Genomic DNA, 24,181 nt, shown 5'->3' with positions numbered 1-24,181 from the left:
TGCCAACTCACCTGGGGAGAAACACTTCTTTGTAGATGTAGTTTCCAGCCTTTTGTGCTCCTCTTGAATGAACGAGGAGATGTTGTGAATCGCAACACTTGAAAGCATCCATCTAAAATAAGACTGTACCGACAGCGCCTGCCACAAGATAAATATGACTTTCTTGCAAGCAGTGATGTCAAGCTTGTGTTTTCCCCCGAGGGGGGAGAGGAGAGGGTGCACGTATGTGTGCGAGAGAGTGTGTATGAGAGCGAGCAACCCTCGGTCATGTTGACTTGTTGCTGGTCCTTTCCCGGCGCCGTTTGTGGGAGGGAGGCTTTGAAGTTGCCGGCAAAAACAGCTCACAGCAAGGGCTTTGAAGAAGACTGGTGAGGAAGAGGCGCGTGGCAGGGAGCTGCTGAAGCACACTCGTTTCCTATACTGTAAATACAGTCAGTCGCTGTGATGCATCGCAAGCAGGGCCCACTTCTTGCTTTCTGTCTCTGACCTGAAATGAATCAAAATGTCCATAACCTACAGGTTGGCCTTGTGTAAAGAAGTCACCGCCCGCCATGCATCAAGTAAATGTGTCTTTGGCAGGTAAAGGGGAGCTTTTTTGAGATGGAAACCTTGGATAACCTAGATTTTTTTCAACTGGCGACTCACACGATGTACTTTCTGTCTCATTCAAGTCAGTATAAAACTTGATTTGTAGTGCAAATGCATGTATTTCTTAGCAAGGTGATTAACTAGCTAAATGTTAGTTTACCCAACCTATGACAAATACTGTGATTGGTGTTTGTGCGCTTATATCCTGTATTTAAATCTCATATATTACATTAAAGGTGCAATATGTAAGAATTTCAGTTTTAAAAACAGTTTTAACATTATGACTTCTGAAGTAAGTATGCTGCTCCAGAGCTCTTGTGCTAGTGGTGTAAACGAAGGAATGATGAATCATTCGCATACAAAATTGGACTTTGAAAGTGAAGTTATTTGACTGTTCAAACATAGAACAAATCTCGACTGTAATTGGTTTATCATTGGCTTAAATATACAAAAACGGGTCACTGAATTACTTGAGGGCGATGGCACAGCTAAATTCAAGTAGATTTAGTTGCATCATAAATTCTAATCAAGTACTGATGTAACATAGACTTTTGTGTCGGAGATTGACCAGACTGCACTTCAACACGTCAAACAGCAGTTCTTCAAACGGTATCAGCTAAACAATATCAGGGCATCTTTAAAGTTCATGTTGACAAAAGTAGCTGATGAAACCGTGCTGTCAGTGCTGAGGCGCGCTCTGTTTATTTACCTTGTCTTGTAAAATAAGAAACTGCTGAAACAGTCGCTGTCTGTACAAGATTAGGGTGATGTTATATTTAGACATGTGGCAGCCACCACTCCTGAATCCTGAGATAAGGTTTACAGTTTCATCACTGGTGACAGTTATTGCACCAAACAATGTATCCTGAACAGACTTGGCCTCTCTTTCTGATACACATAATGAACAGTACTGTAAAGTCAATACCGGATGTCAATACTGGGTACTGTCTCTTCTATTCTGGGCCGTTCTACAATATGCTCACACACTAAAAAGGTTAGTTTGGTTGGACCCTGACCCTATGTTTTGGGGCATCTTTGGCCCAGCTCCGACTGCATATTGAAGTGTCCCCAAATTGCTCCTGATGGCTGTTCTGTCCGTGTGTAAGTGCCCGAGCATAGAAGGATCCTCTGCCATCAGAGTATGACTAAGTGTGTGTGGCATGTGTAAAGTGCTTTGAGTGGTATCTAAATGGAGTGCGTTTACCATTTACGAATTTACCTTTGCACCCATTTACAACCAATGTGTACAGTTTTCTTGTCGCTGTGGCTGCTTCAGACTTGTCTCAGTCTAAGGAATGACTGGTTAGAAAATCTCTGCTTTACTCACTGTATATGGGGTTCAACTGTGTTCCCAATAGGTCGACTTAATATCTGCTCTGCACTGGATGTATTGTATTCGACTATATATCTCCACAGAATGTGTTCGCTCATTAAATATGTTTTCAGGTTGGCGATTTAAAACCTTAAGATTCCTCAGCTCGCCCTCGTTATACATCTCCATTCTTAATGAGGAAAGGCACTAATTCCCTTCAGTTTATACATCTGTTGAATAAAACAAAGCAGGAGCGAGAGGGGGAAAAGAAAACGTCTGAGATGGCGTCCACTGAGGGTTGGGGGTGGAGGGAGGAAGCGGATTAGGGAGGCGTTGAAAGTGTTTAATTAAAAAAGTTGCTCGGATGGGTTGGCCATGCTCTGCTTTGCTGCAGGTTCCGAGGTCTGAATGGTGGCCACAGTCCTGCTTAAAATCCTGCTAAAACAGGGCTAATCCCCCATCAGGCCGTCCCCCCGGTGGGGCCTTGGCGCACACCTCCAGCCGTGAAGGGGGCCAATCAGGAGGAACGGCTTTGACGGAATGGAAATGACCCTGGAGAGCACCGCTGCAGAGGTCTTTGTCTCTCGCCTATTCTCCTCCATGTATTTTTTTTTTTTATTCCCCTCAACCAACAAAAGAGATATCTCTCCACTGCCTGGGCCCTTTTCTAAAGGATTCCCCTGGACAGAGCTTCCAGGAGAGAAATCTAATTTATTTTGGAACAAGGGAAAGAAAGACCAGGGAGAAATGTAAAGAGAGCAATGGGAGTTTCCTTTGAGTCCACCAAAAACATTACTAATAAAAGGACACTCTCTGATACTGCGGATTTGGATGTTTGAGATGAACCGCTGTGAACACGACGAACCATTAGGACCATTAAAAAAAAAATGCTCTGACATTAAGGCTCGGCAAAAGGGAAATCTAGGGTTTTATCTTTATTTTTATTGCCCTTTAATGTGCTACAGTTGAACTCGGGAGTGTCAGAGTGTCTCTCTTTCTTTTTTAGAACCAGCAAGACTCAAAAATTTCCATCTGATATTCACCACATGAAAATGCAAAAAAAAACCACACATACCCGCAGGAGATCCGAATTCCTCAGTTCAAGATCACATAAAAAAACCCGCTCACAAGGAAGGAATCCGTCGAATCTTTATTCCACCCTGGTAGCATCGCATGCAAATACAAACAAAACACACACACAAACAGTGAGTCACTCTCATTATCTCACCACTGTGAGAAAGGGTCTTGTTTGTAACTGGGTGAATCCTCCTCTGAGGACGTCTGTCCTCTGCATCGGCTCATCGATCCCTCTGATGTGAAAAGTGTTTTTGATCGGCGGCGGTTCTTATTGACAGCAGCCATCCTCTGCTCGCCGGAGACTTCAAAAAAACGCGGATAATGCGCTGATTCTGACTCAAACAAAGGGAGACATTTATAGATCGGGTGCATGCACACACACACATATACACATATAGGGATTCGGCAGTATGGCCTGAGGCGCTGTGCAGCTCCTGTTGGTGTAATTGCAGCGTATAAACCCAATATTGAGCTCCATTGTTTACCTCTATTCCTTCACAAGTCTAAGCAGAAAAACAAAGCCATCATGACCTACACACATTGCTCCAGATGGCTAAATAAAGGGTCGGTGGAGCTTGAACTAGTTGCACAAACTGCTGTCGGATTTCTGCTTTCTCTTAACTTTTCTTTGTCGCAACTTACGTATGTTCAGATTTATTTCACTATTTCTAGTCATAACCCTGTGCGTATGCTATGCTTAGGTTTGGGCACAAAGACCACTTGGTCAGGGTTAGGAAAATGCATGGTTTGGCTTAAAACACCTGGTTTTGGTTGCCACAAAAAACACCTGGAGATGGTCTGCCTTCCCGTGAAAAAAGCTGATTTTGGTCGCCAATAAAACACCTTGAGAAGGTTCGCCTTCCTGTGAAAAACACTCAGTTTTGGTTGCCACAAAAAGCATCTCGAGATAGTCCGACGTCCCATGAACAATAGCTGATTTTGGTGATGGTCCTTCTACCTGATCTGCAGTTTGTAGAAACGTCAACTGCTAACATTATACCCTGGTGACTGGGCTGTGATAAGATTATGAAAGTGAATTCCTCTGACTCACCTTTCTTCTTCTACACCCCCTCTGTACCTCCCCCATCACCCTGATCAGAGCAAACTTGTGTCCCTGCCTTGTTACACCACCCTCCCCTTCTCCCACGAGCTCTCCTCTCTCTCCCTTCATTTTTTCGTGCATCCCCTCGTGTTTGCCCGTGATTTAAAAAAGCTGTTCATTATTCATGGGCCCGTCTCAGTTAACATATTGACCATGCTAAGCCTTTAACTTGATCAAATAGTCTTAGGCTGCTCGCTGCCCGGCGTGCCCCTCTTCCAGAGGGCACTCCAGCTGTCCAGAAAGCGAGAGATGGCCGTGAGTAAATGAAGGTGTAAGATTGCTTTCTTGATGCTGTATCACATGTTGGTTTAAAATCAAAGGGCTGCTATGTACAGCTTGCACTCTTACGCACACAGCATACTTCAAAATCTCCCCTCAGCAGGCTCTTAATCAATATTTCAATGCGGGTATGCTCTCAAATCTATAATACATGCATCTCTATCTCGATTATCTCTACCAGGGAAGTGCGTGAATTCTCCAACGGATCTGTGTGCCTGGAGTGTGATAACCAGTGTGAGAGGACGGACAAGAACACCATGACATGTGTAGGCCAGGTAAGAATACACTTCGGCCACCCTCGAACTCAACTTCCCTTTCACGTAACACTAGTCCTTTCACTTTCAGATAAAAAAACACCACTCTCATTTTTCCTCTCATATCTTCTGCGTGCTAAAGTGGATTTCCAACTTATTGTGCGAGTCTCTGGGCGTCACGCGCAGGATTGCAGGAGATATAAGTGCTGTGTTTGCAAAGGTGAATGGTAGGTTAATGGGAGGAATGATAAACTACTGTGGCTACTTTGGGAAGCATGGGATTTGGCAAGCGCGCGCACACACACAGTCTCAAAACAGCAAAATGAGATTAGTTTCTGACCTTCCAGTAAAGTCACTTCTGGAATATCGGATGCGATCACACCACGACGCTCCAAAATGTTAGAATTTCCCTTTAAAATGTCAGTGGAGATGCACAGATGTGCACACAAAAACACAAACAGTATGTTCAACAAGCATTCTTCTCAATGGAAGGCTGCATCAGTCATTTCATCATTTGCATTATAATGGTATTAGCCAGCGGTTCCCAAAGCCGGAGACACCCGGAAAAGGTCGCAAGAAAAATCTCAGGGGTTGCAGAATGATAAAGGGGATAGAAAAGCAGAAAATATATATTTCTGCAACACAAATGTATATGTTTGAGCTGCTATTTTTCTGCCTTTCTTCATTTTGAATTACTGAACATGCTTACATCCTCAGGCCTGTAAAAACAATCAAAATAAATCAATCTGGAGAGAACAAAATTACTGTACTTATAACGAGGAAACATTTGCAACATGACACATTGATATTGCTTAGTTTTCAAGAGTGAGTCTGGCAATATTCAAGTTTTTTATTGTCAACAAATCCCCTGAAACAGCCAAACCCACCGTTCTCCAAAAACATTAAACACAACACTGGGTGAGAAATCTCATTGTAATTCATCTCACGAAAAGAGGTGCCAATGCCGTCAGACAAAACCCATGTAAATGAAGCAAAACTCTTCAAAACTTTGACAAGTGCTTCACATTTGGAACAGCAATTAAGTAAAACACAAGCAAATTAAAAAAAATTCACCTTCATGATACTCACAATGAGAATGTAGCTAAAAAAGTGGAAACACGCCTGCCTGCATGTTTATTTCAGCCGAATATTGTTGAAACAGTGTTGTTACAGACCAGCATGTTAGCACACTGCTGAGTGAGATGTTTGTCTGTTGACCCGCATCTCAAAATCTAAATATCGACCTGATCAATGGATCGTTACACACCGATATGGCTCTGTAGTTTACTTAGAGCAAACCTCCTTACATCAATCGTGCATTGAATTGTTTATTTACACTTGTTTCAGTAGATTTTACAAAAAAGACTTCATGGGTTCCCTTCTCATCATGTGTACATGTCAAAGTCATTTCAGTTTCTTTGTATGTCTGTTTTATGTGTTTTCTAGGTTTTCGTGGCGTATTTTGTCAATTTTTCCGGTGTTCTGTTTACCCTCCTGTTTTATTCACCAGCCTGACTTTCCCTCCACACCTGCACTTCATCTCCCTAATTAGCTCTTCCCTCTTCCCAGTGTTTATCCAGCTTTTTCCAAACTATCAGCACCTTCCGTGTCTGCACCTCATTCCCTTGTGTATTTAGTTTGTATTTAAGTCCAGTCTTTTGTTCAGTCATTGTCAAGTCACTTGCTTGGTTTCCATTATCCTGCTGCTGCTGAGTTTCCATTATCCTGCTGCTGCTGAGTTTCCATTATCCTGCTCCTGCTCAGTTTCCATTATCCTGCTCCTGCTCAGTTTCCATTATCCTGCTCCTGCTGAGTTTCCATTATCCTGCTGCTGCTGAGTTTCCATTATCCTGCTGCTGCTGAGTTTCCATTATCCTGCTGCTGCTGAGTTTCCATTATCCTGCTCCTGCTCAGTTTCCATTATCCTGCTCCTGCTCAGTTTCCATTATCCTGCTTCTGCTGAGTTTCCATTATCCTGCTGCTGCTGAGTTTCCATTATCCTGCTGCTGCTGAGTTTCCATTATTCTGCTGCTGCTGAGTTTCCATTATCCTGCTCCTGCTCAGTTTCCATTATCCTGCTCCTGCTCAGTTTCCATTATCCTGCTCCTGATCAGTTTCCATTATCCTGCAGCCGCTTAGTTTCCATTATCCTGCTACTTCTAAGTTTTCATTATCCTGCTCCTGCTCAGTTTCCATTATCCTGCTTAGTTTCCATTATCCTGCCACTGCTGCTTAGTTTCCTTAATCCTGCCATTGCTGTTTCCCGTTCCTGCCGTATCCCTGAGCCTGTCCATGGGTTCCCCGGATATTGTCCCTTGCGTTGCTGTGATCAGGAAATAAACTCCACCCATTCTCGTGCATTTGGTTCCACCTTCTCTGCTTCTGCGTGACAATGCAGTTATTTTTTGCAAAATGAAGGTCATATCAGCAGATTTTTCTTCTTTTTTAAAAAATGGAGTAGAGAAAAAAATGTCTCTAATCGAAATGAGAAGCACATTCTTGGTCTGGAACAAAATAATCTCACCCTTATCTTTTAGGAGTGGTACATCAAAAAAAGTCTGCTAAACCACTATATATACGGAGGCTAATTGTACATTTGCAGAGCTGCGCTACAGAAAGTTGTGTCTAATGTGCCGCATGACTTATTTCGTGGAATTTAGTTGCTGTGTGAGTAACCTTTTATGACTGTCTCTGGAGACAGAGAAGGAGAGGGAGAGAGAATAAGAGATGAAGGAAGAAGGAGCGACTTCTCAAGGATGCACAGAGGCGGCTGACTTTGAGATGCTGGTCACAGTTGAGTAGTAAATAACACCAGAGTCAATCATCCACGGGCGCTCTCGCACACGGATACACATGCGCACGGCGTACGCAGACATACCCGAATGCATTCTGACATCTGTATGCGTTCACGCACACACACACAAACATGCAAAGTGAGAATAATGTTTATTGATGGCGTGTGTTCGCATGTGTCAAACTGTGAGAGGCTGTCCATCAGGTCACCGCGGTCGTCATTAGCAGCGGAGCTCCGGGATGCAACCGTCTGCCACATTTCTTGCTCGCGCATCAGTCGACACCACACACACACACACACCTCAGGTACAATCAGCGATACACACTTCTCGCCGTGTTACTTATTCATGATCCTGTTGCGGGGAGCTCGGTTACCACTTGTCATCTCCTCCATCACACGGGATGCGCCGCACTTTGACACGACCTGATTCCCTGTGCATTTTGCCAATTTAAACGGGGGGCTGCGGCGCGAATACACTCTCGCCAATTTTTCTTTCCGCGCATTATAAACCGCTGAGTGGAATTCATGTGTGTCCCGCCAGCCGCATTAGTCGTGGTAGGAAGTGAGCAAATTGACATGATTCACCGGGTCTGAATGTGATTCTGTTCAATTCTGCCGTCTCCTCTCCTACATTTTTCTTTATCTCCATCCTTTCCTCTTCCAATTCCTCCCTTACTTTATTTTCCCTCTCACCTCTTCGCCCGTCACTTTGTCTCACAATTCCACCTCACTAATCGCTTTCCTGCTCCTTTTTCTTTATTCATCCCTTGTCCATCGCCTCCTGCTCCTCCTCTCATCTCCCTCCTCCTTGTTCTTCCTCTCCCCTCAGGGCCCGGACCAGTGTGTAAAATGCCTCCACTTCAAAGATGGACCCAACTGCGTGGAGAAGTGCCCCGACGGGTTGCAGGGGGCCAACAGTTTCATCTTCAAGTACGCCAAGGCCAACAACGAGTGTCATCCCTGCCATGCCAATTGCACCCAGGGGTAAGAGCCGGACAACACGTAGAGACGTATAAAAATTGATGCATTTCTTTTAAGTGTTCGACGTCTTTGTACTCGCCTGAGAATCCCCCCTGGCTTAGGTGCTTTTAAGCATAGTGAAGACATGCTGCATTGGACATGAGGCGCCTCCCTCCCGAGGAGAGAATGAAAGAAAAAGAGAGAGGCAGAGCAGATGACTTAATCTCGCAGCTGCTCGATTCCCCCGACCTGTAGCTGGCTCCTGGGGTCCCTTCGGTCAGAGGCAGAATGCATTGACCCCAAAGGCCACGCTGAGTACGGTGCAGATGAACTATGAATGAAGGGATGGTTGCAGAGAGACGGCGGCTGGAGGGGAGATATGAAGCAAGACGGGGGTGTAGAGTGGGAAAATATGAGGAAGAGGAGAGACTGGTGGAAGTGGTTCTATGGGAAAGTACATACTGGAGCAAAAGGTCACTTTAAGAGCTTCAAATGGGCTTCAGATTATGATAAAAGATTCCTCGAATACGCAGCGTAAAACTGTACAAGCGATTGAGATACAAAAGGCTGTCAAAAACAATTAGGTATTTTTATACCATGTCTGGAAATAACTGGTGTTGGGAGAGGGTTTTACTGTGGAGCTACAACTCAATTAATTGGTGAGCCTGTCAACAGAGACACGAGTCTACAACACTTTTGGTGAGTGAGGAATTGTTTTAGCAAAAATGCCAAACTTTCTCAAGGTTCCATTCTCGTTCCAGCTTCTCGAACGTGAGGAATTATTGCTTTTATATCCGTTTTATATCATTGTAACCTGAATATGCTAAATAAGCAAGACAAGCCATTACAAGGCATGACTTTGGTAACTTCTGATAGGTATTTTTTTATTACCATTTGCTGACATTTTATTTATTGACTAAAAAAGCAGCTCGTTCTGGCTAGTGGTGTAAACACCAACACTCTCCTGGTGCTATAAGCTCCCAGTCTGGACTGCTAGATGCATAGCTAACTGAGCTAACTAGCTAACAGCAGCTAGAGTTAAATACCTTAATTTGCTTTCTTGCCAAAAAATAGGATAGCTAACCACTTTAGTTACTATAGCCAGGAGCCAGTTAACTAAGCTTGGAATGTAGACAGCGAACAGCTAGCTTGCCACTTGCCCTACCATGATGTCACTCATTGGTTTGTGGACTATCATTTTGAAGCCTCAAGTTTGGTATTACAGCCAAAGCCAGAAGTGACCATATTTGGTTGAGAGAGTGGAGCTGGACAGCATTGTATTGCCTCTTTGCCGGATGACGGTCATTGTGGTAGCAACTTGTCAATCACAAGGTAGCCACGCCCTAAGGTATGGTCTACTTTATTGTCCATTTCACTCAAAATGGGACCATAATTTACAAAATGATCATCATGCTGTGTTAAAGAAGACTGGACGCTAGTGATTGAGTCCATAAACTCAGTAGGAAACTGTTCACTGATGTAATAAATCAAGTTAGAAGTAGGGTCATTTTCTCATAAGCTTACATACAATCAGAAACCAGTGGAGTTACTGCTGTAGCCTATTAGAGAGAATGCAGGATTTCCTCAATGGCTTCAGAATGACTCAGGTGGGAGATTTCTTTTTAGTGCCAAGCTAGCACTTTCCCCCTGTATCCAGTCTTTATGCTAAGCTAAGCTAATCGGCTCCTGGCTGTAGCTGTATTATTTCACAGACAGACATAAAAGTTGCATCAATCTTCGTGGCACACATCAAATAAGCATATTTTGCTTGTAGAAAATGCCCTCCCTCTAGATCCCCCTAAATCCTACACAATGCACCTTTAAAAGGTGATATATGCACATAACAGATACTCAGGTTACCTGGTATGACCGCTACATTTCTGGCTGCAGAGGTGCTGAGAGCAGCGTCTCAAACAAACTGCAAAAACAGACTTGTAAATAAAATCACAGCTCAGCCTTCACCCAGCTGTAAACAAACACATTTTAATGCGGAGGCCAAAGCAGGACAAGTCTTAGAAAAAGCATCGAGAGGCTGTGGAAACAAAGAAAATGTGCCTTCTTCATGTATCCAGCTGGGTTTATGTCTTCATCCCCTCTCGTCTTTTGAAGTCGGTGTGGCTGCAACTTTGAACTTTTATTTTTTTTACTCAAACTGGGAGCGTACCAGCGAGGAAGCAGCTGAAAATAGGGGATTGCCAGTAAACAGAGGAGATGGTGGGTGAGGGTCTGAGGTGGAGCTTGTCGGTGGACTCTGCAAACAATGTTTGAGCGCCGAAACCTAGCAACAGAGCTGGAGATATGATCCGAGGGCGGAAAGGGACTCAATGTACTGTCTCTCACATAGCACGAGGTCATTTTATTTTACTGCAGCTACCCTGTAAGAGTTGAAAATATGAGAGCAGCTCTAAAGGAGATGTTGGGCTGCTGAAGAAGAGGAAAAGACAATGGATGTAAGGGGAAAGAAGACAGATGTGAGGTTACAGTTTCCCGTGACAGCTTTCACTCACACAGACACACAAGTGCCTGATCCCGACTGTGTGAACACTAATCTGTCGTTGGAATGACAACACCTCCATCATGCCTTGTCATCCCATCCTGCCCTCCAGCCGCAGGGTGCTCTTGGATTAATGCCAAGACAGACGCTGAGGCCAGGTATTTGAGGCTGTGAGCCAAAATGAGACATTTCAGAGAGTCAGGGGTCAGTGTCAGGAACAGAATAGCACCTTTGCAGCCGGTAAAGAGTTGGTATCTGGCTAAATAATAGCTCAAACGGAGCAGACGATTAAACCAGCTGCCTCAAAGGGTTTGAAACTGCGAGTCACACTTCCCTAGGGGGGCATGGGAATTGAAAGAGAGATGCCAACGGAGGGAAGAGTGTGTCAGGTGAAAGGGACCAATCCTCTGAAAAAAGTAAAGGAAGAAGTCCTTTTCTCAGTGATATCTCAGGCAAATCTGATCACACGGACGTGAAGCACATTTTTTAGATTCAGTGTGACTTTAGGTTTCCATCAATATCACTACCTCTGACATCTGTCATTAAAAAACGCCTCTAATTCTGCTTAAATTTCAGGGGAAAGATGCTTCTTAAAACTGCAGAACTTGCCTTAGAATTCTCACCTTTTAAGCTTTCTTCAGTTTTAAAGTGATGCAGTGATAGTTGTCTGTGCATCCATGAGTCCATTGTGAAGGAGAACTGCTAATAGCTAATTCGGCATACTTGTAAATGGTCCTAACTTTAAATATAAAGGGAAAGAGACGCTACTTGAAACTGCAGAACTTGCCTGAGAATAATCATGTTTTTAAGTTTTCTTCACTGTCAAAGTAATCCAGTGATAGCTGTCTGTACGTGCATGGGTTCAATGTGAACAAGAAGTGCTAATAGCTAATTCGGCATACTTTTAATAGTGCTAATTTGCCAAAATGTATAAAAAGAAAGGCTCAAGGCGAAGCCCATGGTGTACATCATACTTTTCTGTTTACATACCCAGAAGGCTAATGACAACCCACATCCTAACTCTTCTTTACTGTTAGAAATACTGATAAAAATAAGAATATGTACTGTACCTGCCTCCTTTGTTCCCTACTCATCCAGAAAGGAAACTATGTGGCTCATGTGCACACACACACACACACAACCACACAACACTGGATACAGACACTGATTGCTTGCTAATTAGCTATTTGGTGCACCATTTAATTGACGCCGAAGTGACTTTGGAGGAGCCACAGTTGTCACCCGATTTAATTCCAAAGTTAGCCTGCTCTCCTAATTTACTATGTAATTTGTTGTGTCTTGCGTGCCTGTGCAAAAACGTGCACACACACAGACACACAGACACACACAGACACATGCACGCACACACACAGAAGCATTCAAAACTCATTCTCCTGTGTCTATCCTGCTGTTCAAAGTCCTCCACTCAAGGAGCTGGAATTAATGAGCAGCTAAGAGTCTGCTCTAATCACTTCCTGCTTACCTAATGCTAAAAACTGCACTTCTCACTCATCGTGGTGTTATCAGCGGCTTTGATTGTTGAGGTAGTAACATAAAAAACAAAAAAAGGATGCAGGTACTTCCTGTTTTTGAAAAGAAGGTAAAGGGATCCTGTTGATAATGCTGAATCAGAGAGAGACGTCCCTGGATCAGAGTCTATTGAAACAAAACAGAGGCATTCTGCTTTTTCAGAAATATGTACTGTATTCAGAGGAAAATTAAGATTTACTGGAAAAAAAAAAACACTAAAATATATAATAAATAAATAAAACCAGCTTTACCTGATTTAGCGAACATGCTAGCAACATTAACATTAATATTGAGTTGTGTTTCTGGTCACTTGATGAATGTAAGTCCAATAGTCACTCGCTTTTAGCTCCATTTTTGGTCTCCACCATCTCCCGTAGGAGATATATGGCTCTTTAGCTTCTAAATGGTTCACTGTGTTAACCAGCTAGCTGACACATTCTCTGTCCGTCTGCCATTTGGTGCTGGATAGGCATGATTAATTAGCTTTTCAGCTGAAATAAGCTGCCCAGAAATAACAGGTGGGAGTAAGCTCCAACGAGGCTTTGCCATCTAGCTGTGTGGCTAACTAGGGCTAACTAGCTAAAGGCAGCTGGTCATTCTGATGATATGCTGCCCCCTAGTTGTTCGGAGTTTGACATCAACAGGTGGCCGTCCCTTACAAATGCATCTTTTTAGGGTTTAATGAAAATATTTAGAAAATAATATAGCACCTGGCTTAGATAGAAAAGCAGCTGGGAAGGCGATGTTTCAGGCTGACACATCCCAGAATATAATCTTCCACATACAGACCCGACCTCTAAACCAAACTGTCTAGATATTCCCACCACCTCTATAGAGGTTATTAATTCTTAATAGATATTGAAAAGGTGCCTTAGTTTCCTTTGATTGAGATTTGACTGTTTTAATTTCCCCCAGGGTTCAACTCTACATCCAGACGGTGCAGAAATGTTTTCTCAGCTCAAGACTCCATTTAAATATCCCCCCGAAACAAACAAGAACGAGGCTTCCTCACCCAAACGCTTCCCTCCTGTCATACTGACAAGTGGTCAGCCGTGCTCGGGATTCAATTTTCCACAGGTCCCTGCCCAGTGACAGCTGATTGACGTGCAAGAAAGACAACATGAGGTTTACTCATAACCTGTCCCTGATTTAATGGATGATCTCTCTGGTTTGTCTACCCTGCAGGTGCGTCGGGCCAAGACTCCAAGATTGTCTCGGGATGATGGACAGGTAAGGGATCTGAGGGTACATCTGTAATGTGGGACAGAGGGGGGAGATCACCATCAGATCCTGCCACTACTCATTAAAGTTTCTCATGATGCTCGTTAAAAAGAGTGCAGGCTTGTTTTGTGTGTTATAATTAACGGATGAATTGGGAACCTTTTGGTTTCCGGTCTAAACTTTATCTGAATCTTGTGGTCTAATGTGTGCCATTGTTACTATTTAATGTGTGTGAATCACATGAATTATGATTCATTAATTATAATCAACGTCCTCGTTATAATTGTTATTAGTGAAAGTAGAAGTGATTGTAGTGGATTTTCAGAGCAGAGAAGATTAAACTGCTCATGTACTCGTCTGCATGAAGCTGGAGTTAGAAGACAATTAGCTTAGTTTAGCTTAGTTTAGCTCATCTTAGCATAATGACTAGAAAATGTAGGAAGAGCTTATAACATTATTAAGTTGTGGTCTTTACAGGAAGTTAGGTACTGGGACTATTTCTTGGCTGGGAGCGGCAACTTTCTGGATTCTTGCCATCACCCTGAGGTTGCCAGAAAACCAACTGGGACTGTTTTTACATTTATGCTAAGCTAAGATAATCGTGTCTTGCCTTTATGGTCACGCATGACAGACACAAGCGAACAGTATTTTCCAAAATGTGAGATTATTTGAGTAGGAGGCAGAAATCATGACCTGAGACTTAAAGGTGCACTACGTAGTTTTGGGGAATCAGAAAAGAGAGATCTTCACTGACTGAATAAACAAACTGAGCTTAAAGAACGACACAGCTTTACTTTGTTTTTTATTTGGCGGACCCTGCCACCTTTCTAGCTTCAAACACCTATAGATATTGTAAATATAAAATGTGGCGTTTGAATTTCTTCACCAAAACTACATAGTGCACCTTTAATGTTCAAGAAACAGGTTATTTTTTTCATACGGTTGACCGCTACAGCACCTCCAATCATCAGTGTTTTTTCGAATTTACAAGAAGGCCCAAATAATGAAGAATTTGTCAGAAACAGCGCTTCACAAAGTGTCTCCTACCTCAACGACTCACAAAATTGAGCGATTTTATAAGGGAGTCTGGGTTGAAGTCTGAAGTTAGCTGTCACTTAAAGGCTCCCCCTCCCGAAAAGCCCACTCTTCTCTGATTGGTCAGCTCTCACAGGCCTGAGCAAGACTGTATAGTTGTGACGTCACAACGTTACAGAAGTCCTGACGGCTTGTTTAAAGGCACAGTTTCTGATACGTTCACAGTATTTATATATCACCTAGACCCGCTTTATAATAAAATTTAATAAAGAAACATGGAAATCAGATTTTCTACAATACCGGACCTTTAATGTGTAGCACCTAGAGACCTGAAATGACTCGTGACACGCCCCCAAAGAACTATACAGCAGCTCATGGTGCTTTTATTCTAGCAATACGAACAACTGGGTCCAAAAACAACCAAGCAGAATAAACAAAAACCGAAGCACAGTTTGTGAACAGCCGAGCAACCTAAATAGCCTGAAGACACGACAGCAACTCTATTAGAAAACCCATAAAAACAAGTGATCTTTGCAATTAGAGCACATTCAAAAGGGTGACAAACTCATTACAACTTAACCAAACCGGCGAGCCCTGTTAAGGTCTCGGGCTCCTTTTAAACAGAGGAAAACAGAAACAAGACCTTTCCCTCTCCCTCTGGTAAGCCTCTGCTGAGCCTCTAGTCCCAGACTTGTTCTTTTGCTCTTACAACGGCATTATTCCCCCGTCTCATCTGGTGACCCCGTGTCGCTTGTTCTGCCGGAAAACCTCTCCTCCTAATTAGAGGAGTCCTTTCCCTTGTCTCTCACCTCTAAGTGCTGTCTTACTCTCTGTTATTTGTCTCGGCACCATTTTCCGCTTTTGTTTTCCGTCTTTGCCGTCTCCTGAGCCATCCTCTTCCCTTTTCTCCTCCCCTATACGACTCTCTCCATAGTTTTTTTGGTTTCTCCTTGTCTCTCTCCCCCCCCTTTCTCGACCTAATCACTCCAAACTGCTGCATTACTATTCCCCACATGGCTGTATATCTCATTATGGCGAAACCCGCAGCCTCTTTGTAAATTTCAACCCCCGTCCTCCTCCTCCTCCTTCTTTAAGTTCGTCACAATCGATATGGCAAACGCTGCGGCACCTTGCTCTCCCATAGCTCCTTGGTACATGAGTTTTCCATTAGCTGCTAATGGCCTCTACGGCTAATAGAGTTTTGAACTTCAAGTATCAGGTAGAAAGCAGGTGTTATTTTATGCTATATGTTGTGTTTTCGAAGAAAGAAATAAAGGGCAGAGAATAATCCCGTAGTAGTAGACACGAGTGCAGAAAGTATGTAAATGGCAAATGCATTAGTGACGAGGAAGAGCTTTTAACTTCCAACCTTTAGGCTCGCCTTAAGCAGATTCTTCCCCCAGAAGGTTCACAGGCAATTTGTGAAAGATAGGCGCTTTTTAATTTGTCGTTTATTCGGAGTGATGATGCTGGAAAACACATGTAGATTACATCGAAACAAAAAAAAGAAATACAGTCAATACTGTTAAAAATCATCGTTATTTGTCTCATACCGACTGTCATCACGTAGTTCCATACATAACTAATATACAGAAAAGAAATCCAATTTTCTAACTTTGAAAATTCACAGAGAACAAAACTACTAATCGTTAACCAATTAACTTTTTGTTTAATTGCCGGTTCTGTTAACATCTTTTCCTTAATGCCCCTCATTTGTGAATCTGCTGAGCTTTTGTAATTGTCTTTATATTTATATATATATATAAACTTGTAAACAGCTCTGATCATACACTAATCACCAGAATAAATCAGATTTTACGTTCTTTAGGTTCAGGGTATTTGCGACTATGAGCTGGTTAGGTTTAGGCACCAAACCCACTCGGTCGGGGTTAGGAAAAGATCGTGTTTTGGCTTCAGGTTAGGGTTAGGGTTTTCCACAAACACAGTTGGAAATGTCCCAACTTCCCGTCAAAACATTGTCTTGACGTCTCCTTAAAAATATCAGGTGGGGTCCTGCTTACCAGTGTTGAAACGCCATAATCCCCTGTGGTGTAACACTTACAAATGTTGAAACCCAGACTTGAACTGTGGTCACTATGCCACCATCCCCTCCACTTCCCAATATGAAAATCGGTCCTAACATATAATGTAAACATGAAATGGCACATAGAAATGTCAATATGGTACCTACAACACGTACAATTGTGAATGTATCGTTGGTTTTCAGAACCTTTAACTGGGCTGGATCATGTATGAAATCAAAAAAATCAATGATTGCCTGAAACCAATCCAAAGTTTGTCTAATATGAGAGAAAGTCAGTATGATTTTTGAGTAATTTGTATGTTTAAAAGCAAATTATTTAAATAAAAAACATTCACTATATATTAGTTAAAGGGGTAAATTATGGAACAGCTGTAGTGTGAAACGTTGTTGTATTGTTTTCAACTTTTGTATTTGAGTAACTGCCTTTTTTCTTTCTTTTGTCTTTAACGGTTTTGTGTCTTATTGTCTATGCGATCGATTGCAGACTTAAATCAATTTAAAGACTTTAAAAAGCTGTAGTTTTAAATTCGGTACATCCGTCAGATGTACCGAAGGAACTCCTGTCTCCTGTAGAACGAGCTGTAGCTTCACTACCACCCAGAAGAAACACACAGCCTCAGAGGCTATTTCTTCTGACCTGTGGAAATGGAGGAGTCTCTCACTTGGAAATAGCTGTGTGCCCATTTGGAAACACAGAAGTGGAAATGGAGCCTTTTTTTGGCTTGTGTGTCTGAGCTTGTTTTCTGTGATTGTAAACCGAAGCTACAAAACGAAAGGAGGCCGACAGGGAGGGGTGCAAAATGGAGTTGTGGAGGGTCGAACGTGTTGGAAGTTGCAGTCGTGGATGTTTTTTGGTGGAAGAACGGGAGTGATGGATTAGACGGAGTTGAGCATCACTCAAGGAGATAATCGAAGATGGCATAACACATGTTGTCAGAGCAACAGAAAGGTTATTAATGGCTGTTTAAGTGCATGACACACAACCCTGGTGTAAAAACAAGCTTTTACAGCTCGTAGTTTTTTCCCATTGGCTCTGTTGGCTTCAGCAGATCTCTCAGATTGATAGAAATGGGCCTCTTCATGAGAGATTTCATAAAAGACGTCTTCTGTAGATTCTCAGAATAAAGGGTTAATTCTCAAGAGCAGTAAGTATGTGTTTTTTTTGGTGTAACAGCAGGTTGGAGGATTCATTGGCTGAGGTTTGCACTTTCTTTCAAAGTGCCTTTTAGTTTCTTAATGTTTCAGCAATGTTAATGTTTCTTCTCTTCCTCCGGCTCTACAGGACACCGCTAATAGCAGCTGGCATTATCGGCGGTCTATTCATCATCGTCATCCTGGCGCTCAGCGTGGCCGTTTATGTTCGCCGCAAAAGCATCAAGAAGAAGAGGGCCTTGCGGCGCTTCTTGGAGACAGAGGTGAGAGGGCGGAGGTCATCACAACAACATGAAAGATTTTTTTTTTCATTTTTCTTCTTCTGGGAATTGATTTCTGCAGTTTTCTTGCGCTGTTGCCTTGAGCTCAGTTTGGTCCAAAGGATGCAGGCTTGTTGAAAGGAGAATTAAGTGTTTCATTTGCAGCTACAGAACAAAATAGCTCCGTTCTGTATTATCATCAACAAATAACCGCAGTGTAATTAATTTTATTGATCCCGCAGAGGAAATGAGGAAATGCTTCCTCCTACTGCTACCTTACTATTAATGTGACAACAAATGAACAAGGAAAAGTTTGTTGAATTCAACTTAAGAAACACCTGGTGGGGGCTTTTACCACATTGCAAAGTCGGTAACAGCCGACTTACCTGGCAATGAATTAGGGTCCACAGGAGGTCCAGATCTGATAGCCAGAACAAGGGTGCCAATGACGTAGCCCTGGGTTTTGTGCCAGACTAGGACCAGTGATAGTCAGAAAGTAGGCTACGATATTTTTCGCTCTGTCCTCCAATAACAGTTGCGCAGTCTTGGTACCCGGATGAATCTCAGTCAAGGACTTTGTAGGACTTTGGATTGGTAAATTGACGGGCGCTCATGACGTACCGATGACAGCCTACTTGTATGACTATCACTGGCTATACTCTTGCCAAGAACCCAAGCCTATGTCAACACTACCCATGTTCTGGCTGCCAGATCTGGCCCACCTTTGGACTGTTAGTCATTGCTGCTGGGCCACAATGTAAGTTCCTGCTGTTTTTAGGGACTTTTCATTAAACTGTAACACTTAACAATAACAAACATTTCTAAATGGTCAGTTTAAAAGTTAATTAAACCTTATTTAATTTAGATTTTTCACTTTTAACAAACAATTAAATGCTTTATAAATCATTTCTAAGCTGGTTAGGTTCAGCGTTATAGATTTCTAAACACCAGTTACTACATTTTATTGTTTGTTAACAGTGAAATAATGATTAACTATAGTTTAATTAACTATAAATTCAGCATTTATTTACGCTGACTATAAAAAAAGCGTTACCCATCAATCTTACTTTCTTCCCACTCGTCTTTGAGTTCGTTAGAGATGCCTTACCTCAAAGTCGTGCACTTTTCCAGATGGATGCAAACCAAACTGGACTCATAAGCAAGCCTTGAAACATTAAACCTTGGCTGTGGTGCTTAGCCAAACCACGCGGTGTGCAGAAGATTTTCTTTAAACATTATGCACGGCTGCCATCGCCCATCGATCTAGCCTTGAAGGGGGGGTTCATTTCTGGGAAGCATTAGAGAGCGGAGCCGACTTAATATTCAGGGGAGAAAGTGAAAGATTGAGGTGTGGGTGAGCTGCGGGGGGTCCATGTGCTGCATGTGTGCTCCGGTTGTTCACCTTTGTGCCGCTACAAGACACCTTCCCCCAGCGGTTATGTCATCACTGCGGGTCTTTGCATGGCCTCGCCTATAGAAGCTGCTTGTCAGTGTGCATTAGTATAATTTACAGGTAGAGGCAGCAGTGTTATAGACAGCTGTCAGGCTAGAGACGGGAGTCGGAGGAGGGCGGCCACGGGCAGTTTGTGCCTCATCCCGGCCACACACATCCATCTTAATCAAGCGGGGCCCGTTCCGACAGCCTCTTGACCGGGAGGGAAGTCTTCAGTCTGAGCAGATCCGCTAATGTACTGTCACAGACGAGGAGGGGCTCGAGCTGGAGGGGAGATCTTCTTGACCCCTTTTTCCCTTTTTGCATCTCCCCGAATAAAAACCGTCCTGTGAGTGATTTCTCCTCCTGCAGAGCTCGACTCAATACTCCACCAGGGGAGACGTGAAATATAGCCGGACGAGTTAATTTTCCCAACCTCCGACGAAGCCTAATTGGGTGTAAAGGTAATTAGACGTAATAGAATCTTTAGCGGTTGCAGGTCGGACTGCAGGTTAGACAGACCACTCATTAAGAGTGTAGGTCACGGGGTCAGTGTCCGCCATTAGCAGCTTGTTGTGGCGTCCTGATCGTGACACTGAACCTGCTCGCTCTCAACGGGTCACGGGTTTTTGTGAGGCTGAATCCTGAAGAAGGAAGCTGTGGATCAACAGCTGAAAATGAAAGTTATGGGCCTTTTTAATGCTGCCTGATACTTCTACACATTTGTCTGACAGCTTCAGTCCCTAGTTGCTTTTCACGATACTATTTTTCATTCCCTTCCTGTCCAGGGAAAACCATGTTCCCCCAAGTTTGCTGATTTTTAATTAGATTTTTTTTGATAAACTTAAAGAATGAATTGTTCTTTTATAGGTTAATAAAATTCTTTTTAAAAGAAGCTGTTAAAAACCATCTTGGATTAGCTGGAAAATGCATCGTCAGAGAGCTGAAGACAGGCTGTTCTCCAACTTTTTAGAGATACTGTACGTGGATCTGACAGAGCTGCAACAATGAGTCATTCAATCGATTAGTCAATCGAAAGAAAATTTGTATTCGTAACTATTTTGATAGTCGATTCATCTTTTTTTAGTCACTTTTCAGGCAAAAGTGTCGAACATTTGTTGTTTTTTCTTGTCATTTATGACCGTGAATGAAGAATCTTTGAGTTTTGGACTGTTGGTTGGAAAAGAGAAGCAATTTGAGGATCATGCGTTGTGGTGAGCATTTTTCACTATTTGTTGACATCGGGTCCCTGGCAAGGATCTGGTATCCAGATTTATTTATAAAGCGTGTCCAAAAACAAGAATAGTTGGCCCAAGTACTTGATTAAGTCAGAAATAGCAAAAACAAACAACACAATAAAACACAAAGACTATAAGAACAAGAAAGGCAACCCTCATACCGAATCAAAAGCAGAGGTTTAAAACTGTGTTTTGAGAAAACAGGCAGTGTAGAGGCCAGCCTAACATGTAGCGGCAACTCATTCCAGAGTCTGCAACTGCAAAGGCGCCATCTCCCCTGTGCTTCAACCTAGATTTGGGGACAAACAAAAGCCATGGAGGCCATCTTTAACTGTTTTCCTCTCTTTCAAACACTACGCCGGCTATCAGCCCTGTGAATGCCCACAAACTTGACTAATTCCCGGCAGTCAGCGTCAGTTTACAGTCTGAACTCCACGTCCGCCTGTGCCACAAATAGTGTGTAAATAATTGTGTGGGAGTGGACGGGTGGAGGGGACGGCGGAGGTGTAAACGACTCTAATTAGCATCTGAATGTACTGTGCGGGTGACTCCTAAACTTGCTCAGACAGTGATTGGATTGATTGATTGATTGGCTCTTTATGCACGTCCGTAACTTCAATGTGCGTCATGGCGCCAGTGTCGGCATCGAGTGTCATGTTTCCGTCACTGCTGATGAACAGCTGTGACTACTGCGGAGTCATCTGGCCCGAGAATGAATGCCCGTTGTGCCCAAGAGCCAGACTTTTGTGGCTTTCTGTGTGAAAGGGGTAATACACAAAGATCTAAAAACATCATATATAATACAGTTTACTGCACGATACTTTCACTTTTGATACTTTAAGTAAATTTATCTGAAAATACTTTAACTTAATAGAGGTTTTAACGCAGGACTTTTACTTGTAAGACAGTATTTTCACTTTTATTAGCACTTACACTTAAATAAGGATCTTCTTCTTTCAGCACTGTGGAAATGTGATCTCTAGCCATTGTTCGAGCCGTCAAACTGAAGACTTTCAATCCAGAATGCTTTTTCAAATGTTTATTTTATGAACTATTTAGTAAGCAGCGGTCATATGTCTCCAGTAAGCAAAACGTGCTTGATTTTTGTTGCCAGCGCTCATTTCATAAGGCATCAGTTTCCTCACATCGCTCTGGGTTTTTAAATTCCTCCCTTGAATTTTATGAATACGTGCATTCACGCCGTGTGCGCACACACACACAGATACTCCTCTCCGTCTGAATGCCGCCCTCCTCTCTCACCTACCCAGCATACTAAAAAAAAAAACCTGCACTCCTCGCAGTCTGTATCACACTTTCCAGAGGCTCTTTTTTGGCTGATGAAAGCGCCCGATAGGCTTTGGACGGCTGGCTGAATGTGGATTCTCTATTCAAACGAATAATAGAGCTGAGTCTGTGTCTGCGAATGGAGATCAAGCTTGTCAGGATGAGGGATTTGGGGACGGCGGAGGCTCAGGGACTCCCCCTCTCTCTCCTCTCCCTACAGTATTTTTTTTTTCTAACAGAGAGCTCACCTCTCGCGTCAGACAGGAAGAAGATGCCTCCAGTGCTCTGAGCGTTCAGCCGGCATTTCCATATCAAGGACACGTGTGAAGGCTGTTGCACTGTGTTGACTTGCAAAACACACTCCTTTATCGTTTTCTTTGTTTTACTATTCTCTGTCTTTTCTCACGGCGTCACCTTTTCTGTTGTTTTTTTCACCATTTTGATCTCCTTATCTCCATTCATCCCTCGCAAACACACGCTTTCTTCTTCTATCTTTTAAAACTTCCTGTGTTAGTTTTTCTTTTCCCTCTCTCTCTCTCACCTTGAAGGAAAAAGTGGAGGCTAATATATAAAAAAAAAAAAAAGTCTCCCACTGTGGTGCTTCTTGAAAACAAATTGCTTTTCTCAGGGAGCGACAGCACAAACAGCAAAAGTCCCCTCACTGTTGCAGCGCGACCCCGGGCCTTGAACTCTGACCCCGGTCCAATGAAGCGCGACTAATGCACTTGGAATCGCCCTCCCCTCCCTTCCATCCTTCCACCCCAAGGTCCTCTTCCAGCTGCTTTGTGCAGACGCGGGCCCGTGTGAGTGTTTCAGCACCGCGGGCTGCGGACAGCTCCCACGCTGCTTCCACGCTCTCTTACAAGAAGGATTTCAGCGTTCAGGGGAGCTGGACAGCTCCTGCCTGTACGGAGGCAAAGGCATGTGGTGCAGCCAAGCATTGTTCAAGTACACTAAAGCTTATGATAAATGTCAGTCAAGACCCCAGAAGACACTACCTATTGTAATGTGTAGGTAAAGAATAACGTAAAGCTTAATCCACTGACCAAAAGGCCGGCAACAAAAAGTACAAACCGTGATGACACGAGGAACACAGGCGATCTGAAAACTAAAAGGGGAAAACACACCAAGAAAATACACAGGGACTGATTAAGTAAAGAAAAAGCAGGAAAAAGACAAAGACAGGAAGTAACGAAAACACATGAGGGGAATCAATTTTCAACATAAAACAGGAAACGAAATACAAGAAAACCTCAGGACCATGACGCCGATCCTAATCCAAGTTTAGTACAACTTTTTTTATTATTAAAGCAAAATAGAATAAATCACAGCATGGACAATAAGGATGACAAAGACATAGATAGGAAACACATTATTTTCTCCTTTGTCTTTCTTCCTGTCTGTTTTAGTGCCTGTCTCTTTAAAGCCCCCCCCCCCCCCCCCCCCCCGAAAAGCTCAGTCTCTTCCGATTGGTCAGCTTCCACAGGCCTGAGCAGGCACCGCCCCCTGTTTTTCCAGATTAACTTGGCCAGTGTTTTTTGCAGCCACGCCATTACTGGGGGCGGTTACTGTTTAGTTGTGACATCATAAACTCACCGAAGTCCTGACGGCTCGTTTAAAGGCACGGTTTCTGAGCAAGGCTGTGGGCATTTCGATACTTTCACACTATTTATATAACAAAATACATGAAAATCTCACTTTCTACAATATGTGACCTCTAAGGATCGATACATTTACTTTAGTTTTAGTAGATTTGAGCAAGCATGGAGCAAAAACAGGATAAACAATCAAACCAGTGCAAACTTAACTGGCAAAACAATTAAAAAAAAGAGTTTTCATACCAAATTCTTGGTTCAGCTTTGACCTACAGTTCTGCATGCACACAGTCTTTGTGGTCAAAATACTCTTTTCCCATCTTAGACTTCTTTTTAGGCACGGGCCCCACGACTGTACTTCAGAAAAATAGCCTCAGCAAGAAGAAATTAAAACATCTAGTGTACTTAAGTTAAATGTGCGTGTGTGTTGCCTCCAATTCCAAACACTTACACCCCGGAAATTTGAACCAGCTGGTGGAAAGATATCAGATCTCCCAGAGGAAGTTTTCCACTGGCAACCATGTTTAGTA

General features: G+C 43.0%; 1 protein-coding gene across 1 annotated transcript in view; it reads left to right on the top strand.

Annotated features, from left to right (window-relative positions):
- The window catches only part of LOC140992385 (receptor tyrosine-protein kinase erbB-4-like), a 295,571-nt gene that overhangs the window by 221,290 nt on the left and 50,100 nt on the right, over positions 1-24,181 (top strand). The window contains exons 14-17 of the mRNA XM_073462698.1: positions 4,540-4,633; positions 8,236-8,390; positions 13,576-13,620; positions 17,973-18,105. Of these exons, the coding sequence (XP_073318799.1) occupies positions 4,540-4,633; positions 8,236-8,390; positions 13,576-13,620; positions 17,973-18,105 (427 nt within the window). The remainder of the gene's footprint in view (positions 1-4,539; positions 4,634-8,235; positions 8,391-13,575; positions 13,621-17,972; positions 18,106-24,181) is intronic.

The sequence above is a fragment of the Pagrus major genome, chromosome 24 (assembly GCF_040436345.1).
Source record: "Pagrus major chromosome 24, Pma_NU_1.0".
In the NCBI taxonomy this organism is placed as follows: domain Eukaryota; kingdom Metazoa; phylum Chordata; class Actinopteri; order Spariformes; family Sparidae; genus Pagrus; species Pagrus major.
Note: the sequence above shows the minus strand (reverse complement) of the source record. Positions and strands in the feature narration are given on the sequence as shown.